This window comes from Emys orbicularis, chromosome 6, assembly GCF_028017835.1.
Source record: "Emys orbicularis isolate rEmyOrb1 chromosome 6, rEmyOrb1.hap1, whole genome shotgun sequence".
In the NCBI taxonomy this organism is placed as follows: domain Eukaryota; kingdom Metazoa; phylum Chordata; order Testudines; family Emydidae; genus Emys; species Emys orbicularis.
Window position 1 is genome coordinate 69,161,137 of NC_088688.1, and position 23,327 is coordinate 69,184,463.

The 23,327-nt window shown below is 44.6% G+C and overlaps 1 protein-coding gene across 1 annotated transcript in view; it reads left to right on the forward strand.

The window, feature by feature from the left end:
• MAN2A1 (mannosidase alpha class 2A member 1) overlaps window positions 1-23,327 on the forward strand; it is a 215,318-nt gene that overhangs the window by 144,606 nt on the left and 47,385 nt on the right. The window contains exons 13-16 of the mRNA XM_065406341.1: window positions 4,775-4,940; window positions 8,366-8,602; window positions 8,710-8,832; window positions 15,192-15,306. Coding sequence (XP_065262413.1) covers window positions 4,775-4,940; window positions 8,366-8,602; window positions 8,710-8,832; window positions 15,192-15,306 — 641 coding nt within the window. The remainder of the gene's footprint in view (window positions 1-4,774; window positions 4,941-8,365; window positions 8,603-8,709; window positions 8,833-15,191; window positions 15,307-23,327) is intronic.

Sequence of the window (23,327 nt, forward strand, 5' to 3'; positions counted from 1 at the left end):
TTTGTGTAGCAGGCAGACATGGTAAGCCGTAGACTTGTGGCTGCTTAAAACTTTAATAGTAGCACTGGCCTCCTTTCACATTGAAAGCAATGCCAGTCTCTGCTGCCAGCAATCCGGCAAGCATGAACTCTGCCCCTGTCCCACCCCCTCGCGGCTGTCCCAGGGAAAGATCCCTGTATGCTGCCCCTCTCCCGCCTCCACCGCGTGGCTGTAAACCGGCGGTTACAGTTCTGTAAAGGAACGGGAAAGCAGTCCCAATACTAACATTCCCCTACCTAATTCAAAGCAGGTCACCATGAGCGACATCACCCTGATGAGGATCTCAGTGATAAAGAAATAATGCTTCGGGAAAGCCTGCAAAGACCAGGGCCGTATGCCGCCATGCTCTGCAGGGCAATGATCCCGGAGTACTTGATTGTCTCCTGGCGCGGAAACGTTTCCTACCACGGAGGACCCAATAAGGCCGCTCTCCCCAGGAACCTGATGCAAAGGCTTTCCAATTACTTCCAGGAGAGCTTCGTGGAGATGTCCCAGGAGGATTACTGCTCTATCCCCGGACATGTAGACCGCATTTTACTGTAGCTGCACTGGCAGGGACTAAACAGTAGAGCGGCTTGGGCAGAACAATCATGCAAAACCGGACATTGTTAGATTTTTTTTCAATAGTTGCACTGCCCAGGACTGAAACGTTAAGCGCCTAGGGCAAACTAATCATGAAAAACCCATTGTTGTTATTGTTAATATTCCAGTTCTGTTAAAAATAAATGTTTAGATGTTTAAAACACTTACTGGTTGATCCTTCCCCTGATTCTGTGTCCGGGTTAACGGCTGGGGACGGTTGGTAGGGGATCTCTGTAAGGGTGATGAAGAGATCCTGGCTGTCGGGGAAATCAGCGTTGTAAGCGCTGTCGACTGCCTCGTCCTCCTCATCTCCTTCCTCATCTTCCCCGTCCGCTAACATGTCCGAGGAACCGGCCGTCGACAATATCCCATCCTCAGAGTCCACGGTCAGTGGTGGGGTAGTGGTGGCGTCCGCACCTAGGATGGAATGCAGTGCCTCGTAGAAACGGGATGTCTGGGGCTGGGATCCGGATCGTCCGTTTGCCTCTTTGGTCTTCTGGTAGCCTTGTCTCAGCTCCTTGATTTTCACGCGGCACTGCGTTGCATCCCGGCTGTATCCTCTCTCTACCATGGCTTTAGAGATCTTCTCGTAGATCTTTGCATTCCGTCTTTTGGAGCGCAGCTCGGAAAGCACGGACTCATCGCCCCACACACAGCGATCAGATCCAAGACTTCCCGATCAGTCCATGCTGGGGCCCTCTTTCTATTAGATTGCACGGCCATCTCTGCTGGAGAGCTCTGCATCGTTGCCAGTGCTGCTGAGCTCGCCACGCTGTCCAAACAGGAAATGAGATTCAAACTGCCCAGACAGGAAAAGGAATTCAAATTTTCCTGGGGCTTTTCCTGTGTGGCTGGTCAGAGCATCCGAGCTCGGACTGCTGTCCAGAGCGTCAACAGAGTGGTGCACTGTGGGATAGCTCCCGGAGCTATTAGCGTCGATTTCCATCCACACCTAGCCTAATTCGATATGGCCATTTCGAATTTACCGCTACTCCCCTCGTTGGGGAGGAGTACAGAAGTCGAATTTAAGAGACCTCTATGTCGAACTAAATAGCTTCGTGGTGTGGACGGGTGCAGGGTTAATTCGATGTAACGGCGCTAAATTCGACATAAACGCCTAGTGTAGACCAGGCCCAAGATTCCTTTCCAAGTTGGTGATGGAATAACACCTTAATGAGCCTATTATTTTGTCAATATTCTTGCCATATGTGCCTGCCCATTCCAGTGAGGTGGTTCGTCACAAGTTTGCCATAGTATGGTCCACGTGGCTTTATTTGAAATGAAGTAAAGATCTCAGGGTCCTCTCAACTGATTTTTTTTTTTCATTTGGTAAACATTCTTGCCAACAATCTCAATAGATTAAATGATTATTGGCTTGTATCTCTGATTGCCATTTCTTGGCTAGCCAGCAGTTGGGTCTCATTGGATCATGCTATCTGAGGCAAAGCAGCTTCTTGCAAGCCTCAAGAATGTTTCAGTCATGGTTTTACGACAGTGTTCACTACATATTTTTTTCAAGGAACTATTTCTTGTATTTGCCTTCCAACTTAGAATCTTACTTCTCTCTGTTCCATAGAGCTGCTTCTAAAGAAGGGGTGCCTGCATTTTCCTGACCCCTGTTTTGAGATTATCCTTACTTGAACTGGCCAAAATTTTGAAAGGTTTCTTTTTATGAGGATATATCCTAGAGGTGCTCTTTGTTCGAGTCATGTTTGTTTGGAGGCCTCATTCTTTCCCTTGTATAGAAAAAATAGATTCTTGTTAGCTTGTTACCTGTTGGGTATTGATCTATGTTTTTATGACTGCCTGATGCAATGTTTTATTGTTTGTTTTTATTTTACAATGTTCCTTAAAGAACTTAGCCCAACAGTATACTAAGAATTTATAAGAAGGGAGATATGACTTAGTTTACCCTGAGGCAGTGCCACAAAGAAGTGCTCTGAATGATGAGAGTAGGATAACTGCGAATTGCTTCTTAAATGGAGGTAGTTATTACAAGTTTTTACCTTTAAATTCAGATTATAAGACCTTTAGATGGTGCCAAACTACCTCCATGTTTCATGTAGGCAGGATATACCCAGCAGTTGTGTTCCACACTGGTGGATGTCATTCTGCATGATGATATTGTATAGGTGAAGTAAGTCCTGTGTAAATGTGATGTCTCGTAATTAATCTAGAATTTTTTTTTGCAGTTAATGATACTGGGTATGTGATTTGAGGGTTGGAGTTAAGTGGCATTCTAAAATGGTATGCAATTATTATTAGTCACTGTTGTAGTATGTGCATAACTTAATTATGTCATATATACTGAGAATAAATTCTTCAGCTCTACTGAAGTAGAATTTGAAAAAATATTAAACAAACATCCAGGCACAAGAAAATACAACATATATTGGTGTAATTGTGTTTTTCTTCTGAGACAACTTTTCCCCAATAAGTTAACTCTTCCATAATTAACTGTAGCTCCATCCAATGAATTGTCTACATTCTGAATTGTGATTTTAGTTTCCCACCTTTCTATTCAAAAGGAGAATCTAAATGTGAAATATAAAACAAGTATTTAATAAAGCTAATACTAAATTCTTAACCTTTAAAACCATGTTGCATATGGAACATCGGTCTGGGAATAAAAGTTAGTATATACCTAGAGTGGTGAAACCCTTTATTTATTGAGTGGGACTTCTTCAGCTGGTCTCTGAAACTTTATTACTTAAGTTAATCTTTCCCCTACTGTCAGCTGGCAAGTGGCATGTTCCATGGTGCCTGGTATGAAGCTGTACTTTTTCTAAACTAGTTAGCAAAGCCAGAGGTTGTAAACTGACTAGCTGGCCAGTGGCCATTTATGATTACTCTGTTGCTCCTGTTCTTCTCCATGCTCCCTCTCACTCCTTCTCTTCTCATCTTCCTTGCCTTTCTAGTTCATCACTTTTTCCCAGCTGTCCTTTCTGCCTCATCTTTCTGGCTTACCACAACTCCTTGTTGTCATCGAACTCTCTCCTGTGCTTAGGAACTTGCCCAGCAGTTATTACTACCTTCATCTTCTTATTCTGTAACTCTAAACTTATTCCTTCTTCCCCTTCCCCCACACACAATCACATATTGAGGAAAATAATCGGAGTTATGCTGTTAAACCATGCCTTGGAGATTTTAGTATTCCATATACTTAACTTCACATGCCATGTTGTCTATGTCCATATAGCAAGGAAATCCTCCTATAACTTGGGCTTGTAGCCAGTCAATTTGTAAATTGTCAGGTCTGTATTTTCTGGTGAATACGTTTATCAATCCAATGTATGGTATTTTGCACTTTTCATAATAAATATGTTATGTGGAAAGATTACATACACACAAACATGTTTTACAAATAGACACAAAGTTCCTGGAAATATTTCCATGCAGTATTTATGATAATAGTTAAGCATGTAACTTTTAAGACATAAATGAGTATTGATACTTTAAACTGCATATGATCCTATGGAAAAAGAATGTATATACAATCTCTTTATAACCAGATTTCATATGATTCAAATGGAAAAAGAATGTATAACCAATCTAGTTATAACCAGAATGTATATCCAATCTAGTTATAACCAGATTTCAATAAAGGCTATTATTTTTCCTATCACTGTTTTTTTTCCCCCTCAAACCCACTGCTGAGGCTGAAAGTTATTTCAAAAACAAAGGTCTTAACAAATTCTTACTAAAATGTTTTAAAATCTTTGTCTTTTGATTCTTTTGCCATTTACACTGAACCCAATAGGAAGCTATCCTCCTTATTTTACGTAATTTACAAATAAACAATGCAGAATTGAACAGTGAACAAACTTTTACTCTTGGTGTTCAATAATTCAGTCTTTTAAAAAATATTTCCATTGAGGGCAATCTTTGCATTAAGACTGTATTTGGCTAAAAAAAATTCCTAAGTATCTCATTTTCTAAACGTATATAGAATTTTTGTGAGTACCATAAGATACGTCTTTCTGTCTAAAGCCTATGAGAAAGAATAGCATTAAGAAAGGTGTCCACTGTTTTTCCTGTTTACAGTTTTCATGTATTTTCTTATTCCACTTATATAATTAGTGTGAAATAATACAATAACTTGAAAAGAAAAAAATATTTTCATAAAGATAATATGGCAAAAATATTTTTGCAGGTACCTTTTGGTTTATAATCCTACAGAACAGGAGCGATTCTCTGTGGTTTCAATCTATGTGAATTCACCCAAAGTTAAAGTATTATCTCCTTCGGGGAAACCTGTTATGGTCCAGATTAGTGGAGTATGGGATGGAACAACTACAGTATCACATGAAGCATATCAGGTATGTCACTTGAAATAAAAAGTGTAAGTTATACTGATTTGCACTTAGATATGTATTATAGCTTCACATTAGAGGAGAAAATAAAATAAAGAGAACTAGACTTCAAATATATGAATCATATCAATTTTATAAAGAAGGTTCTGTGTGTGTGAGAGAGAAGGAATAATTAAATCATTTTGGTCTTCATTTAGGCCTAAGAAATACAGTAGCACCAACTTTCTGAACTTCATTACTTTTTGTGATATTACTAAAGCTTAATACTGGATTAAGTGTTTCAGTAATGAGCCTCATTTTGAGGAATTTATTATTTGGTATCATTTAAAATTGCTTTGGGTTGAAACTTAGAGTGTATGTGTTTAACTAGAATTTTTTCCCCTAACTTTTCTACAAGTGCCAGAGTAGCAGCCGTGTTAGTCTGTATCTGCAAAAAGAACAGGAGTACTTGTGACACCTTAGAGACTAACAAATTTATTAGAGCATAAGCTTTCGTGGACTACAGCCCACTTCTTCGGATGCATATAGAAGTGGGCTGTAGCCCACGAAAGCTTATGCTCTAATAAATTTGTTAGTCTCTAAGGTGCCACAAGTACTCCTGTTCTTTTTTCTACAAGTGCATTGATCTCTGTATCTTGTTTACATTTCTGTTTATCCATGTTTGAGTCAAAAAAGTGGATATGTTGAAATATTTGTTTTAAAGTTGTTGAAAATTGTTTGAATAGCAGCTGCTGTGTACATGTGTTAGATACTTCATTTCTTTATCCCCATTAATTTAAATGGCAATTAGACATCACAGGGATGTTATAGCCATTTCACTGCATTTCTGAGGGGCTGTATGTACTTGAATTCGATGCCCTGGTTACAAGTAGAGCCCTGAGGCCAATTTTGAAGTGTTTCAAGTAATGATTTTTGTAACTTTTCCTTTTTAATAAATAGTCTTACACATACAAGGATTTTTCTTTTACCCCAAAATAACAACAATATCACAGATTCAAATCTTAGTCTCTTAGAACTTCACAGAGCAGTGGAATGAAAACTCCCATCCTTTGGAAGGCTATGTTTTTTATAGTGTGCAGTGTATCAGGCCACACTATTAAATGTATTTTGCTTAAGGGAAACTGTTTCTATTAAAAATAGAATTTAGCTCCTCCTTATGCGAGGATTAAAGACTCAAGCCAAGGAAATAGGGCCCCTTTCTTACTGAGAGGCTCAGATATGAAGACCTCTTTAAAAAAAAAAAAAAAAAAAAAAAGTCTACAGTGGTGGTGATAGTACTATCATTCCAACAAACAAAAAATGTTTTTTCCCCCCAAAATATGCAATGCTTACTGTTGGAGGGAGTGTTGAGAGATGTGAACATTTACACTTTGTGTGAAAGTGAGTATATCAGAACTGTTGAACTAAAGTATTAGAACACATTTTTAAAAAAAAGTAACATAAGGTGTACATTTTAAGAATCCATTGTTAATCTTTCTTGGATTACCATTTTAATTAATCAGCTTTTTGGAGTACACAGCCTTAATATCATAACTTCTGTTATGAGAAGTTCAGAAGAGAGAAAAACACTCCCCTTACTCTTTCTTGGTAGGGGGGGAAAAAAAGGGGATGGGGGAATGATTGTAGCAGAGAAGTCAACACAGCAAATTCATACCTAACAGGGTGTACAAAGAAATATACTAATAGTAATATATGGATATAATAGTATATTCGTGTACTAAGACTAAATTTTTTTTAAAATACTTGTTATTGAAAGAAATGTTGATACTAGTCGTTATATTCTTAGAAGGTCTCATACTGGCAGGATATATGCAATATAAAGGTACAGCTGAATCCTAAGAAAATAGGGACACTTTATACTTACAAGAATGTTAAACTGGAAGGCTAAAATTTGTATGCTATAGGACTTTAACACATTAGTTTGGATTGTTGGGTTCTTGTAGACATATTGATTTTGATTCATAAATACTGTACTTCAGAATTAGGATTGTTAAAAATTCTGTAAATAAAAATTTATTTAAAATAATTTCGATTGTCTTTGTAAATGAACAACGTTATCACAATATCCCTTAGTGTAAGGAAGTTTAAGGAATGCCACAAATATAGTGGTAATGGTATCCAGTAGCAAAAAGCAAAATTGAAAAGTTTAAGAGTTCCAAATGTGGCTCTTCTGTCTTTTCTTCATCTCAGATGGAAAAAGCTCTGGGTAATGTGGACTTCAAAGAGTAATGTAGAGGTAAAGTTCAGGTACAGTCAGATCCACTATCTGCTGTCCTGAAGTGGAAGAAAAAGCATAGTTTCCACCACTCTATTGACTAAGTGGAGGGGGTGTTTGGCTATAAAAGCATTATCAGAGGAGGATCTGAGATGACATTTGAGCTAAGTGGACCTTCAGATCCAAAGACTTGAGCTGTAGGGTCTTGGATCCCTAGTCCCCTGGGTCTGGACTCTGATGTAGTCTACATTTCTCTGTACTCAAGCTTGATCCTTGCCTTGGAGCCAACGCCTGCTTTTGGTTCTGTCTGATAATTCTGGGAAATTTCAAACCGTATTGCATCACAGAGATTCTTCTCAATCATCATGTGCCAGTAGTTGTATTTTACTATGAACTTCGCACTGAGATTTGTCAAAAAAACAATGTTACATGGAGCTCTGTTCAGATGTTTACTTAGCATTACTCTTTTGATCTGGAAGCCAGATTGAATTCCTATTTCAGAATCATTTTCCTACAATGTATATTCTTTTCAGCCCTCTTCTAAGGGGCTAATTACTGCTAATAAATCTCAAGTGTGGGGCTCTGTAGAGGCTGTTCTAGAAGGAGAAAGGAAAGTTTACATACGGAGTTCTGGGCACATTGTTTCCAGAGACCCACCCACCCTGTTTCTCTGCTGTGAAAATCTTTATATGGCTTCTAAGTAAGCAGCAAAGAATCAGTGGCAGTTTGGGCCCCATTCCATTATATCCTCCAGTTCTGATCCATAATGGTATGTTAGTGTTGTGCTCCAACATTCTCTGCTTTCTAGAATATTTCTGACCCTTAGCATCAATTTTATGTTCATCTCCTTAATGTGTGGCAATATGCTCAACTCAAGATTACAGATCATATTTCTTTATAGCAATAGATTAAAAATTGTAACTGTTGTTCATCTTAGTAAACAATGATCATGCCCTTCTGAAATATTACTAATCAGATGAATAGCAGGAAAATTTTTATTTGTGATGAAATGTTAGAACATTTGATTTAATAATTTGAAATATTCTTATTAATAATCTAATACTAATTTGCGTTCTTGGAAATTTGGGCAAAATTCAGTGCTGGTGTAACTGTTGAGATGAATAGAAATGCAGCAGGCATGAATTTGGTGCAGTATGTTCAGAATTTTATTTTAATGGTAGTACATTTTTAATACGTTTTCTTCTTGCTCCAACAGATCTCTTTTATGGTGCACCTACCGCCTTTAGGTCTGGGAGTTTATCAGCTTTTGGAGGTTCTGAGTTCAGAAATGGTCTTGGCTGATTATAATATATATACTAGTGGAGGAAATAATGTGCAGGTGAACCCAGATAAGGTTTTCAAGATCAAGGAGATGCAAAATTCTGCAGATGACATTACTTTAGAGAACTCCTACATGAAACTATGGTTTTCTGGGATCTCAGGGCTTCTGAAGGTGTGTTGGCTCACAATTTGAAATATTGTACTTCTTATTCATAAGAATATTGATGCATAAAAACTATAAATGTGTCACCCTCTCAAATTGTAATTATTTATCTTTAGAAAATTAACACAAAAGAAGATGGCAAAAATCATCAAATAAAAGTGGAGTTTGCTTGGTATGGAACCACAAGTAACAGAGATAAGAGCGGGGCTTATCTCTTCTTACCAGATGGAGAGGCCAAGGTAATAGTACTCATATTATATTTGTAAATAAAGGCTTTCATCCTGAAATCCCCAAACACTTTGCAAACTATGTATAGAAGCAGTAGTTGACCCACCATTGAAATATAGCTACATCTTTTGTGAAGCACCGCATTCAAATTATGCACATTGGAATTTTAACAGGACACTGAAAGTCCTAACAGAAGGTGCCATGGGATTTTCAATGACCACAAGTGGCCAAGACCTCATTTTCATATCTTATGGTAAAAGTGTATTGCAGATATTCATTAATTTTTCCTAGCATTCCTTTCTCCCTATTTCTCTTTTTCTCCCTTTAGTCTGAGATTGGATATACTAAATTTATACATGGAATAACATAGTGAATATGCTAAACTTTTTTAAGATTGTAAGCTCTTTGTGGGATTGGCTGTTACTTATGATGTGTTTATACAGTGCCTAGCATGATGCAGCCCAACTTTCATTGAGATGTTCAGCACTACTGCAACATAAATGATGATGATAAACATAAAAGGAAGAGCAAGTGACTGTCTAATTCAGCTATCATCTACTACAAACAGGCATCATTTTAGTTCAGCAATTATTTTTTTAAAAATCACATACTCTTTTCAGTTAACTCTTGTGTTTATTTTCAACTTCCTTGGAAATTCAGAAACATGCAGTGTGTCTGTACTTGTTACCATGTATATTCATATTAATGAAATATTTCTCAGAATTCAAAAATATTTTTCCAGAGAGATGCTATAAACTGAATATGGTGTAGAAAACAGTTTTATAAAAGTAAATGATAGCATGCAGCTTAATATTTCTCTTCATTCTTCGTTTCAGTTTTCCCTTGGAGGAACTTTAATTGCTAATGTAGGGTCAGATTGAAGCCCTTCCTGTGTGTTTGCTCAAAGAAGAAAGGGCATATAACATGTTTATTGTCCCTTGTACTGGCTAGCCATACTGTGGGTGGAGCAACTTTTATATTCTTGCTGCTTCCCACCACCTTAGCTTTGGGGATATGTAGGGCTCACATAGGGTATATCCCACCTCCCCTCCACTCAGTTCCTCCCTCCCTTCTGTAGTGGGAAAGGCAGACTGTGACTGAGTCATAGTCAGTTTCCTGGGGCAGTGAACCAGCATGCTGCCTCGTACACAAGGCTCCTGGTAAAGCCATCATTGAACTCTAAACAATGCATCAGTCAGGTTGACATAACTACACATCTCAGTATTCTTACGAGCCCCAGTGGAAACATGGACAGATTTCTGAGGAGTACAAATAATAGCACAAGCATGTAGGGACAAAATCAGAAAGCTAAGGCACAAAATGAGTTATAATGAGCAAAGGAGGTAAGAAGAAGACGTTTTTTAAATATATTAGGAGCAAGAGAAAGATGAAGGAAAATGTAGGCTCTTTACTTAGCAGGGAAGGAGAGCTAATAATGTATGACAAAAAGGGGGCTGAGGTATTTAATGACTATTTTGCTTCAGTCTTCTCTAAAAAGGTAAATTGTGACCCAATATTTAACACAATTAATATTAACAACAGGGGGTAGGAATGCAACCCAAAATAGGGAAAGAACGAGTTAAAGAATATTTAGATAAGATGTATTCAAGTTGGCAGAGCCTGATGAAATTTATCTTAGAGTACTTTAGGAACTAGCTGAAGCAATCTCGGTTAGCAATTATCTTTGAGAATTCCTGGAGGAAGGGTGAGGTTCCAGAGGACTGGAGAAGGGCAAGCATACTACCTCTCTTTAAAAGGAGAAGCAAAGAGGCCCTAGAGAATTTTAGACCAATCAGCCTAACTTCAATATCTGGAAAGATACTGGAGCAAATTATTGAACAATAAGCTTGTTAGTACCTAGAGAATAATAGTCATAAGTAATAGCCAACATGGATTTGTCAAGAACAAATCATGCCAAACCAATTTAATGGCATTCTTTGACAGGGAACTCTTCTGATGCCTGATAGTTCTTTCAGGAGTACCAAGAACTCCTGATTTTGAAAGACAATTAATACAGGACTTTAAAGGAGCTACAATAGTTAGTAACGTGGGTCAGGAACCCCTATCAGATAGAGATGCCACACCCTTGCACTCCACTGTGAACCAGCTGCTGAAGAAAGTGTGGCAAGGACATAAAAGGTTGTTACAAGGAGGAAGGAGAAAAAATGTTGTTCTTAACCTCTGAGGATAGGACAAGAAGCAGTGGGCTTAAATTGCAGCAAAGGCAGTTTAGGTTGGACATTAGGAAAAACTTCCTAACTGTCAGAGTGGTTAAGCATTGGAATAAATTGCCTAGGGGGGTTGTGGAATCTCCATCATTGGGGATTTTTAAGAGCAGGTTGGACAAACACCTGTCAGGGATGGTCTAGATAATACTTAGTCCTGCCTTGAGTGCAGCGGACTGGACTAGATGACCTCTCGAGGTCCTTTCCAGTTCTATGATTCTATGAAAAACCTCACCTCACTATACCAACCTTCAAGGCAGTGAGGAAAAAATATATTCTCCCCAAGGATGTATGGTCTCTCAGCTCCCCATGGGAGCTTGCGGGGAGGTGGGGACAGAGCCATAACTAGAGGGAAGATTAAACACAATTATGGTACTGCCTTCCCAAAAATTAAGCAGTGATGTTGATAATGAATTGAGCAAAAAGTTTACCAGATCATGACTGCTACATTTCACATTGTGAACTATGACCCAATGGTCAGGTGGAACTATGGAAAAAGGCCTCCACCCTAGATGCTTAAAGTCTATAAGAGTGTAGACCTGGCCTGGCTTCAGGTTTGGGCAACCTTTGCAGGTACCCAATGAAAGAATCTTTGCCCCAAGTTTGGAAGCCTGTTGGTCTGCTTTGCTGTTCCATCGAAAGACTTTGGTCGCAATAGCATTTTTAGCTCAGTGTTCTGGAGCTGAGGTTAGTTCTTGTATGTATGAAGGACCTTCAGAGACTCAGTATCCCAAAAAATTGTCCTGTTTAAAATGGACAGCTAGGCCACCATGTTTTACATAAACATAGAGGGAGACACCAGGTTGTGAATCCCTCTTTTGTGAAACAGTGCAGGTGTGGAGTATTTCGTGTCCTACAAGATGAGCCCCATCACCATGTATCCGAGGGGGAAAGGGAACACAATCACAGATAGGGCTGAGCTGAAACAGATCTTCACAAACTGGCAGATCAGATTTTCCTCTACTACAGGACACCAGCAGTGGATCTCGTCATAAATCACCCAAACAAGAATCTCTGCTTCTCATCATGGTATCAAAAAGATCATAGTAACATGATACTCTGTAAGAGGCTGTTACATGGCTTTATACTAAACTCTGTTGTTGTAAATGTACTGCCAAATTTCAGAAGAGACAATGGTTTGAAGATAGTAGCTCTTATTGCTTAGACAAGTATGGTTCTTTACTCTGTTGCAAATGGCCATAGTCAGTATGATTCATGCTGTTGAGTCTGGTCTCAGATCGTCACTCAGAACCACAATACCTGCTTCATCACAATATGGGAGTCTTGCCTTCTGACATAAAGATCCATGTGCATGGTGTATCTGAGAAGGTGGTTCTTGACTTCTGAGGTGCCAGAAGGACATTTAACAGAAGGACATACAAGTCCAAGTGGAAAAAGCTTTTAGTGCAGTACAAACAAACCCCATGGACTCCCTTACTTGCCTCATACACAAACTGCTTAACTATCCTGTTTACCTGCCTGGGTTTAATTTAGAGTAACAGCATCCAGATACATTTGACAGTACTTGTGGTTTATTGTGAACTGATTGAAGATAGACCAGTGTCTTTGTAGCAACTTGTCATCCAATTTGTGCACCATTAAGAAAGCCCTTTGCGGTATAGGATGTTAATGTCCTGACAAAGCTGATGAACTGCTCATTTTGAACGGCTCTGTTCCTGTGATAGCTAGGAGTGGGAGTATCAATCTGATGAGCCAAAGGACTACTTTTTGAAGTTGAAACAGACTTTAGTATTTGGTTGCAAGAGCTCATAGCAGAGTTGGATGGCAAAAAGACACACCAAAGAAGTCTTTGTGCCATCTAACTCTTCTCTGAGTTCTCAATATAAAATATGGTCTGTTTCAACTTCAAAAAGTAGTCCTTTGGCTCATTAGACTTATTTTCCCTCATGGCAATCAAGAGAGAGCTCACCAGTAGGGGAAAGTTGTCTGAGAAATGGGACTGGAAACCAGCTCCTGTGACAGCCTCAGGGACAATTTCCCCCCATTTTTTGCTTCCGAGAGGAGGGAGAGAGGACTTGTCCCTGAATCTGTCTCAAGAGCCAGACAGTCATCCTTTTTTCTTTAAACAAATTCCTTGAGCATCCAGCATAGAAAATTTTGGTCAGCAAAGTACAGATGATTCATTGGCTGGAGTCATTGCTGGAGATCAATGAGTTCGGAGATCTTCTACTACTAATAGCCTTTCATGCACAAGAGTTCCTCCTGTGCTGACCCCATCAAACAACACAAAGAGTATGAACTGGGCAGTCAGAAGGAGGAGTGTTAGGTGAAAAGCTGTTACGAACAATTCTCTGTTCATTTCTTCCAACAGCAGCTCCACGGGGTGAACCACCTCTGGTTTCCCAGGTAAGTTGCAGGAAGCCAACCTCAGAGGCTGGAGCCCAGTGGCTATTACTAGAGACTGGGGAAGCATTTGAGGGAAGAGAAGTCATTAATGGGTGGATGATGGGGAGCAAGGAGGTTAAAAAAGCAAGGGACCCATTTCTACCCTCATCTTCTATATCCATGCACAATTAATATTCATCTCTCCTAATCCTATAGAAATGTGCCTTTAATCTTCAGTTATGACCCTTGGACTTTGGCTCCTATCCTCAGCCTTCCTACCAGTAGTCCCAATCTGACAAACCCACTCTGGATCAGCAAACTGAGGCTAGGAGTTGGCAGTTTGAGAGGCGCTGTGCTCCTAAAACAGCTTCAGCTCCTGGACTCAGCTGTCCTTCTGTCTCCTCCTAATCCCCTGTAATGTTCAGATGGAATGGGATGGGGCAAGGCTGAACTAGAACTAAAGCTTTGTCAGGAGTGCAGTTAATGGTTCAGCTAAGTCAGGGGTAGGCAACCTATGGCACGTGTGCCAAAGGCAGCACGCGAGCTGATTTTCAGTGGCACTCACACTGTCTGGGTCCTGGCCACCAGTCCGTGGGGCTCTACATCTTCATTTAAAATTAAATTAAACTTCTTAAACATTTTAAAAACCTTATTTACTTTACATGCAACAATAGTTTAGTTATATATTATAGACTTATAGAAAGAGACCTTCTAAAAACGTTAAAATCTATTACTGGCACGTGAAACCTTAAATTAGAGTGAATAAATGAAGACTCGGCACACCACTTCTGAAAGGTTGCCGATCACTGAGCTGTCTATGCTGTAGTGGCTCCTTCTGTGTTTTTCCAAAAGTAATTGTGCATTGAGTTTAAGCTAGGGCAGACCAGTGATGGTAGTTTTCCCTGTGTGTGTACGTACGTGTGCGTGTGTGCAAACTGGCAAAAAAGTACTAGACAACTTCAGGAATTCCCTTTCTTTTTTGGATATCCGAAATCAGGAATCCCTTGTCCAATTGACTTCAGATTTTTTAGAAACATTCTACTTTAGCTCCCACAACTGACCTACTAATTTCCAGGTATATTTGACTATTTTGTGGATTTTAGGGGGACCAACATCATGCTTTAAACAGATAATCTGCTGCAACTTTAACTATGGAGCTAGTATAGATCACTCCACAGTGGTTGGACCAAACAGACAAAAAATTCTTCCTGTTCTTTCAGCTGTGTTCACACTTCCTGCTTTGCTCAATCCGTACATTCATTTGATATGTTAAATGTGAACAGAAACTGTGTTGAAATCAACTGTTAAAAATAAATGAAATCATCTAACGGTGACTTGGGCTTTGGGTATGAAGTCCTAGGTATGTAAGCAGCAGCTGACAAGTATAACTTTGTGAGAGAGAAAATTGAAGCTAAAATATATGTAATCACAGTAATATGTTAACACTTACGTTGCTCTGATCTCCAAAATGCTTCACAAATATTAACTCAATTTTCACAACATACGTGTGAGGTATGTAATGAAGATTATCCTCATTTTCAGACAAGGTAGGATTACGAAAATTGCCCAAGACTACAAAGAAAGTCAATGTCAAAGTAGGGATTAGAAGTTATGAATTCCCAGCTGCCAGTCTTGTGTTCAGATGACCAGACCTACACTCATCTACTATAGATGAAGTTATTTTTGGAGGGGTTTTAAATTAGGATTTAAACCTATTTAATAACTGATATGCTGTGGATTTTTTATGCTGTAAACAATTTTCATACCGTTGTTTTAACTTTGTTTTTGTCTTTTTGCAGCCTTATGTTTTCACGGATCCACCTACCATAAGAGTTACTCATGGAAGGATTTTCTCAGAAGTTACTTGTTTTTTCCATCATTTGACACACACAGTGCGACTCTACAAAGTTCAGGGTAAGAGGTTTTAAAACTGCAGTTACACGTGTCATTTTATTTTCTGGCTAATTTTGTTGTTCAGTTTGGACCTTACGTTAGCTTTCCAGTGCTTTCATAACTTTTTATGCTTAGTACAGTGCTGGTCTAGGAATTGCCTTCTGATTGCAGCATTCACTGGGTTTAAGGACAAATGATTTATTCTTGTGTCTTGCAGCAGTCACTCAACTAAAGGCAGACTTAAATCCAACAAATCTTACTGGCGGAGGACTCCCTCAACATTGGGAAATCCTCTTATGGTGTAGGGCTGCCAAAGTGGCTCCTACACCATAGAAGCATAGACTTTAAGGTCAGAAGGGACCATTATGATCGTCTAGTTTGACCTCCTGCACAACGCAGCCCACGGAATCTCTCCCACCCACTCCTGTATCAAACCCCTAACCTATGTCTGAGCTATTGAAGTCCTCAAATCATGGTTTAAAGACTTCAAGGTGCAGAGAATCCACCAGCAAGTGACCCGTGCCCCACGCTGCAGAGGAAGGCGAAAAAACCCCAGGGCCTCTGCCAATCTGCCCTGGAGGAAAATTCCTTTCTCACCCCAAATATGGCGATCAGCTAAACCCTGAGCCTATGGGCAAGACTCACCAACCAGACACCCAGGAAAGAATTCTCTGTAGTAACTCAGATCCCACCCCATCTAACATCCCATCACAGGCCATTGGCATATTTACCGCTAATAGTCAAAGACCAATTAATTGCCAAAATTAGGCTATCCCATCATACTATCCCCTCCATAAACTTATCAAGCTTAGTCGTGAAGCCAGATATGTCTTTTGCCCCCACTGCTCCCCTTGGAAGGCTGTTCCAGAACTTCACTCCTCTGATGGTTAGAAACCTTCATCTAATTTCAAGTCTAAACTTTCTGATGGCTGGTTTATATCTATTTGTTCTTGTGTCCACATTGGTACTGAGCTTAAATAATTCCTCTCCCTCCCTGGTATTTATCCCTCTGATATATTTATAGAGAGCAATCATATCTCCCCTCAGCCTTCTTTGGTTAGGCTAAACAAGCCAAGCTCTTTGAGTCTCCTTTCATAAGACAGGTTTTCCATTCCTCGGATCATTCTAGTAGCCCTTCTCTGTACCTGTTCCAGTTTGAATTCATCCTTCTTAAACATGGGAGACCAGAACTGCACACAGTATTCCAGATGAGGTCTCACCAGTGCCTTGTATAACAGTACTAACACCTCCTTATCTCGACTGGAAATACCTCGCCTGATGCTTCCCAAGACCGCATTAGCTTTTTTCATAGCCATATCACATCCTGTGATCAACCAATACTCCGAGATCCTTCTCCTTCTCTGTTACTTCCAACTGATGCGTCCCCAGCTTATAACAAAAATTCTTGTTCTTCTTCGAGTGATTGCTCAGGTGTATTCCACTATAGGTGTGCGTGCTCGCCACGTGCACCGGTGCCAGAAGTTTTTCCCTTAGCAGTATCCATAGTGGGGGAGCACTGCTGCGACCCCTGGAGTGGCGCCAATATATCGCGCCATAAAGGGGGCTGCGTGCTCCCCCACCCTCAGTTCCTTCTTGCCGCCAGTGAAGGTAGTCGGAACTTGCTCCAGCCTTGGCTGCAGCATTTATAGCCTTAGTGGTATCTAGCTCACTGAACTGTTTCTTTGCTGAACTTTTCTTTCGTTAGTGCCTGGCTCGGGGCATGCCCCATGGCCCAGGCTTCAATTCGTGCGACTCTTGTCGCAACTCTATGCGCAGAAGCGATCCACACACTCAGTGTCTTCGCTGTCTGGGCGAGGCTCACATTAGTGAGCGTTGTAAGATTTGCCGCTCCTTCAAGCCTCGGACAAAGCGGAAGCATGAGATCCGACTCCACGCTTTGCTAATGGAGTCGGCACTGGCCCCGGCACCGGCGCGTCGACCCGGCACCGCGTCTTCGGTGCGCAGCGAGGCACTGTCGTCGACTCGGCACTGTTCTCCCAGTAAGAAGCAAGGGAAGACTCAGCGGCGCTGAGAGAAGGAGAGGGGTGAGGCCAGACCCGAGTTGGGCAGCCCATGATCCCCGTCGGGACAGAGACCTCCGACTCGCGCTGAGTGGAGTAGTGCAGTCCTGTCCGCGCGAGCCTTGCCTGAAGTGCGCATGCCTTCGACGCCAGAGGCAGTTCAAGCCGCGCATGACATCCTAGCCCTTCTGGTGCCGGGAGCGCCGCCTCAGTCGGGTCCCTGGTCCCATGGAAAGCCGCCTTTGGGCGCCCATCAGCCCTCCCCGGAGGTATCGGAGGTCGAGGTACCTTCCAGGGTCGAGGTGCCGAGCAGAGGCCCGCATCGTACGTCAACTCCGTGTGCCGGCTCTTCTGCGAGCGAGTCCCACTCTTCCGGTCCTGAGCGCCATAGAGGAGGTGACAAGAGGCGATGCCATCCCTCCGAGAGGAACAGGTCCCGACGCTGTTGGCACCGGCACTCGTATTCCAGTGCCCGCCATCACAGAGGCCGTGCTCCGAGTCCGTCCCGAGAGTCCCCGGCACCGAGGCGCCGTGGCCTCAGGCACCGCAGGGAATCCACAGACAGCTCCTCGGACATCTACCTCTCGACTTCATCCAGGTCGAAGTCTCGGGGCAGGAGCCGTCACGACAGAGACCGCTCCAGTCGTTCCTATGGCACCGTGCGCTCCTCCAGGACTTCGGCATCGGCGCGCAGCCATCTCTCCCCAGGCCGCACCGCAGGAGCAACCAGCTCTGCCTGCGCCCCAGGCGTCCCAGTTCCACGCTGTGCCCTGGCAAGGACAATGGTGCCAGTGGGCACCGTGGCCTCAGACACCCTCACAGCGGGGACCTCGCTCCGTGGCGGGAGCCTCTCAGGGCCGCCCTGCATCACCTCCCCGGGACTGGGATGGGGCCGCAGGCGCCGAACAACCGGCACCGACCCCGGGACACGACCCGGACGTCGAGCCTACGATGCCGTGAGTGGCTGAGGGCACCGCACCATCTACCTGTTCGGCGCCGGGCGATTCAGTTGCGGTACCACCTCCCTCTTCTCAAGAGGACTTCAAGGCGCACCAAGAGCTGCTTAGGAGGGTGGTAGCAAATCTCGAGCTCCTGGCCGAGGAGATGGAGGACCCCTCCGACACATTGTTTAATGTCCTCGCCTTCTCGGTACCGGGGTGGGTGGCCCTCCCATTCCATCAGGGGGTGGCCAACATCACCACCGGCCTCTGGCAGACCCCGGCCTCTCTTGGCCCCATTTCCAAGAAGGCCAAAAGGAAGTATTTCATCTCCGCAAGGGGTCACGAATACCTATACACCCACCCAGCTCCGAACTCTTTGGTGGTAGTGTCGGTCCACCACCGTGAGTGGAACGGCCAGCCCGCACCCACACCAAAGGACAAGGATGCTCGGAGACTTGACACCTTTGGGAAAAAGGTTTATTCGTCTTGCCAGTTTCCAGCTCAGAGTGGCCAACCACCAGGCACTGCTGAGCTGTTATGAGTTTAATCTCTGGGGATCCCTCCCCAAGTTCGAACCCCTTCTTCAAGACAAGGACAAGGAGGAGTTCCGGGCTCTGGGTGAAGAGGGTGCATCGGCGGCCAAAGCAGTTATCCAGGCAGCTTCAGACGCAGCGGACACAGCTGCTCGGTCAATGGCTTCGGCGGTCTCCATGCAAAGGGCGTCGTGGCTCTCGCTATCGGGGCTGTCTGTGGAGTCCCAGTCGATAATGCAGGACATGCCGTTTGATGGCAAAGTGTTATTTGCGGACCAGACAGATACCCGTCTGCATGGGATGAAGGACTCCCGCACCACCCTGCAGACGCTGGGCCTCTATGTCCCGCCTTCTAAGGACAAGCCCAGGCCTCAAACCTCTGCTCCTCCGGCTCGGGGCAGATACGAACCCCCGCCTAAGCGGCAGAGAGACAAAAGGCGTCGGTCCCAACGCCAATCCTGTTCGGCCCCAAGGCCCGGGCCCTCGAAGGCCAAGAGGCCGGGGAAACGGCGTTTTTGACTCGTTGAGGGGGTTCACCGTGCCTGTTGCCAGTGTACCCCCCCCCAGTTAATAAAGTTGCGTTTTATCAACTGTTTATCGGCTTTCCGACTGCAATGGTCCCGTATAACGTCGGACCAATGGGTCCTCAGCACCATCTCCCAAGGGTACAGGTTGCAGTTTGTTTCAAACCCCCCCCCCCCCCCCCCAACCATCCCCCGTCTCGGGAGCTGGCTGGGGACCCGGAGCATACCCTCCTCCTCCGCCAGGAGGTAGAGCGCCTCCTCTCCCTGGGAGCTGTGGGAGAGGGTACCTCGGGAATTCCAGGGCAAGGGATTTTACTCCAGGTATTTCCTCATCCTGAAGGCGAAGGGCGCGCTTCGGTCCATCCTCGACCTGCGGAATCTCAACCAGTTCCTGGTTCGTTGCAAATTCCGCATGGTGTCCCTAGCCTCTGTTATTCCATCCCTAGACCAGGGGGATTGGTTTGCAGCGCTGGACCTCCAGGATGCGTACTTCCACATTTTCGAGGGTCACAGGCGTTTCCTCCGTTTCCTGGTGGATCAGGACCACTTCCAGTTTACGGTCCTCCCCTTTGGCCTCTCTACTGCCCCCAGGGTATTTACGAAGTGTATGGCAGTGGTGGCGGCCCACCTCAGGAGGAAAGGGCTGCAGATCTTCCCCTACCTCGACGACTGGCTGCTCAAGGGTCGGTCTCGGTCTCTGGTGCAGCAGCAGATGAATTTCCTGCTGGACACCTGCGCAGCTCTAGGCCTACTGGTAAACGAGCAGAAATCCACGTTAATCCCAGTTCAGCGCATAAGCTTTATAGGGGCTCTGTTAGATTCCCGGGTGGCCACGGTCTCTCTCCCACAGGACAGATTCGAGACGCTCAGGGCTCTCATCGCCTCGGTCACGGCCTTCCCGGTAACCACGGCACGGGTGTGCCTTCAAATCCTAGGCCACATGGCAGCATGCACCTATGTGGTGCGACATGTCAGGCTCCGGATGAGGCCCCTTCAGCTTTGGCTGGCCTCCCGGTACTCCCAGGCCAGGGACAGCCTGGACAAGGTCATCACGGTGCCGCCAACGGTGGTGACAGACCTCCAATGGTGGTCCCTCCCGAGCAACATGCTCCGGGGTATCCCCTTCTGAGAGTCCCCTCCCTCACTAGATCTAGGGTCCGATGCCTCGGACCTGGATTGGGGAGCCCATGTGGGGGACTTCAGGACCCAGGGTATGTGGTCACCAGGGGAACTAACCCTGCACATAAACGTCAGGGAGCTCAGGGCCGTACGTCTGGCATGCGTGGCCTTTTGCCAGCACATATAGGGCAGGGTGGTCAGAGTCCTCACAGACAACACGACTGCCATGTATTATGTCAACAAGCAGGGGGGCACGCGTTCCCGGGCTTTATGCCAGGAAGCCCAGCTCCTGTGGGAGTTCTGTATAGCCCATGACATACTCCTGCCCGGCAAGAGCAACACGCTCGCGGACCGCCTGAGCAGGGTGTTCTCCCAACATCACGAGTGGTCCCTGCACAAGGAGGTGGCCAGGTGGATCTTCCTACAGTGGGGCACTCCCCAGGTAGACCTGTTCGCCACCGCCCAGAATCGCCTGTGCCCACGATTCTGCTCCAGGGCGGGATGGGGCGATATCGGACGCGTTCCTGATCCCATGGTCGGGGCCCCTGTTTTACGCCTTCCCGCCCTTCCCTCTAATTGGCAGGGTCCTACAGAAGGTGAAGTCAGACGGGGCGAGGGTTCTCTTCATAGCCCCGGATTGGGCCCATCAACATTGGTACGGGACCCTACTGCAACTCTTAGCGGGTCCCCCCTCACAGACTGCCGCTCCGTCCGGACCTCCTCTCCCAGGAGGACGGTCGTCTCCTCCATCCCAACCTAGCCGCGCTCCACCTGACAGCTGCTCCATGGTTAAATGAGGAGGAAGGGAGGTGTTCTAAGGATGTGAGAAGGGTCCTGCTGGAAAGTAGAAAGTCCTCCACGCATCGAACCTACCTGGCTAAGTGGTATAGGTTCTCTAGGTGGGTGAGGGATCGAGGTTCCTCTCCCTCTTCCGCATCTATCCAGCTTGTCCTCGATTACCTCCTGTCCCTTAGGACCCAAGGACTGGCACCCTCCTCCATCAGGGTGCACCTGGCGGCCATTTCGGCTTTCAATCCCCTGCTGCAGGGCCTGTCTGTGTTTTCACATCACATGACGGCCCGGTTTCTGAAAGGGTTTAGATCGGGCATTCCCTTACGCCAGGCCCCCGGTCCCGCTCTGAGACCTGAACCTAGTGCTCTCCCGCCTCACAGGGCTTCCCTTTGAGCCATTAGCCACGTGTTCGTGGTCCCACTTGTCGTGGAAGGTGGCGTTCTTAGTGGCTATCACCTCAGCCCATCGGGTTTCGGAGCTCAGGGCCCTGACCTCTGAGCTGCTGTATACGGTCTTCCATAAGGACAAGGTGCAGCTCCGCCCTCACCCTGCCTTTTTGCCGAAGGTAGTCTCGGCTTTTCATATGGATCAGGACATTTTCCTCCCGATCTTCTGCCCTAAGCCCCATTCCTCCAATGAGGAACGCTGCCTGCACACGTTAGACGTGCGCAGAGCGCTGGCTTTTTACCTGGACAGAACCAGGCCATTTAGGAAGTCTCCCCAGCTGTTCATTGCATTGGCCGAGCGCATGAGGGGACAACCGGTGTCCACCCAGTGGATTTCCCGCTGGATCACCTCGTGCATTCGCACCTGTTACGACCTGGCAGGGATTCCCCCGCCTCCTATTGTGAAGGCTCACTCGATGAGAGCCCAGGCCTCGTCAGCGGCCTATGTGGCTCATGTCCCTATTCAGGACATCTGTAGGGCTGCTACGTGGTCCTCTGTCCACACTTTTTCATCGCACTGTGATCGTCTCCCAAACGAGGGAGGACGCTGGGTTTGGTAGGGCGGTGCTCCGCCCAGGTAACCCTTAAAGCTTTACACTTAAACTCCTACCCGCCTCCATCAGGTATAGCTTGGAGTCACCGATAGTGGAATACACATGAGCAATCACTCGAAGAAGAAAGGACAGTTACCTGTTCCGCCCTTCTTCCCCTCTGTCGGAGTTGTCTGGCAAGAAGGAACTGAGGGTGGAGGGAGCACACAGCCCCCTTTATGGCGCGATATATCGGTGCCACTCCAGGGGTCGCAGCGGTGCTCCCCCACTACGGATACTGCTAAGGGAAAAACTTCCGGCACCGGTGCATGTGGCGAGCACGCACCTATAGTGGAATACACCTGAGCAACACATCTCGAAGAACTCCAGTTACGGAACAGGTAACTGTCCTTTATTAATCCCTGAATGCATGACCTTGCACTTTTCACTATTAAATTTCATCCTATTACTATTACTCCAGTTTACAAGATCATCCAGATCTTCCTGTATGATATTCCAGTCCTTCTCTGTATTGGCAATACCTCCCAGCTTTGTCTCATCCACAAACTTTATTAGCACATTCCTATTCTTTGTGCCAAGATCAGTAATAAAAAGATTAAATAAGATTGGTCCCCAAACCGATCCCTGAGGAACTCCACTAGTAACCTCCCTCCAGCCTGATAGTTCACCTTTCAGTACAACCAGTTGTCATATTCACCTTTCAGTTTTCATATTGATCCCCATCTTTTCCAATTTAGCTAATAATTCCCCATGTGGAACTGTATCAAATGCCTTACTGAAATTGAGGTAAATTAGATCCACTGCATTTCCTTTGTCTAAAAAATCTGTTACCTTCTCAAAGAAGGAGATCAGGTTGGTTTGGCACGATCTAAATAAATAAATTAATGAGATATCCTATCTCCTAGAACTGGAAGGTCATCAAGTCCAGCCCCCTGCCTTCACTAGCAGGACCAAGTACTGTTTTTGCCCCAGATCCCTAAGTGGCCCCCTCAAGGATTGAACTCACAACCCTGGGTTTAGCAGGCCAATGCTCAAACCACTGAGCTATCCCTTCCCCCCCAAATCTACTTTTGTCCCAATTACCATTGACCTCAATGTCCTTAACTACTTTCTCC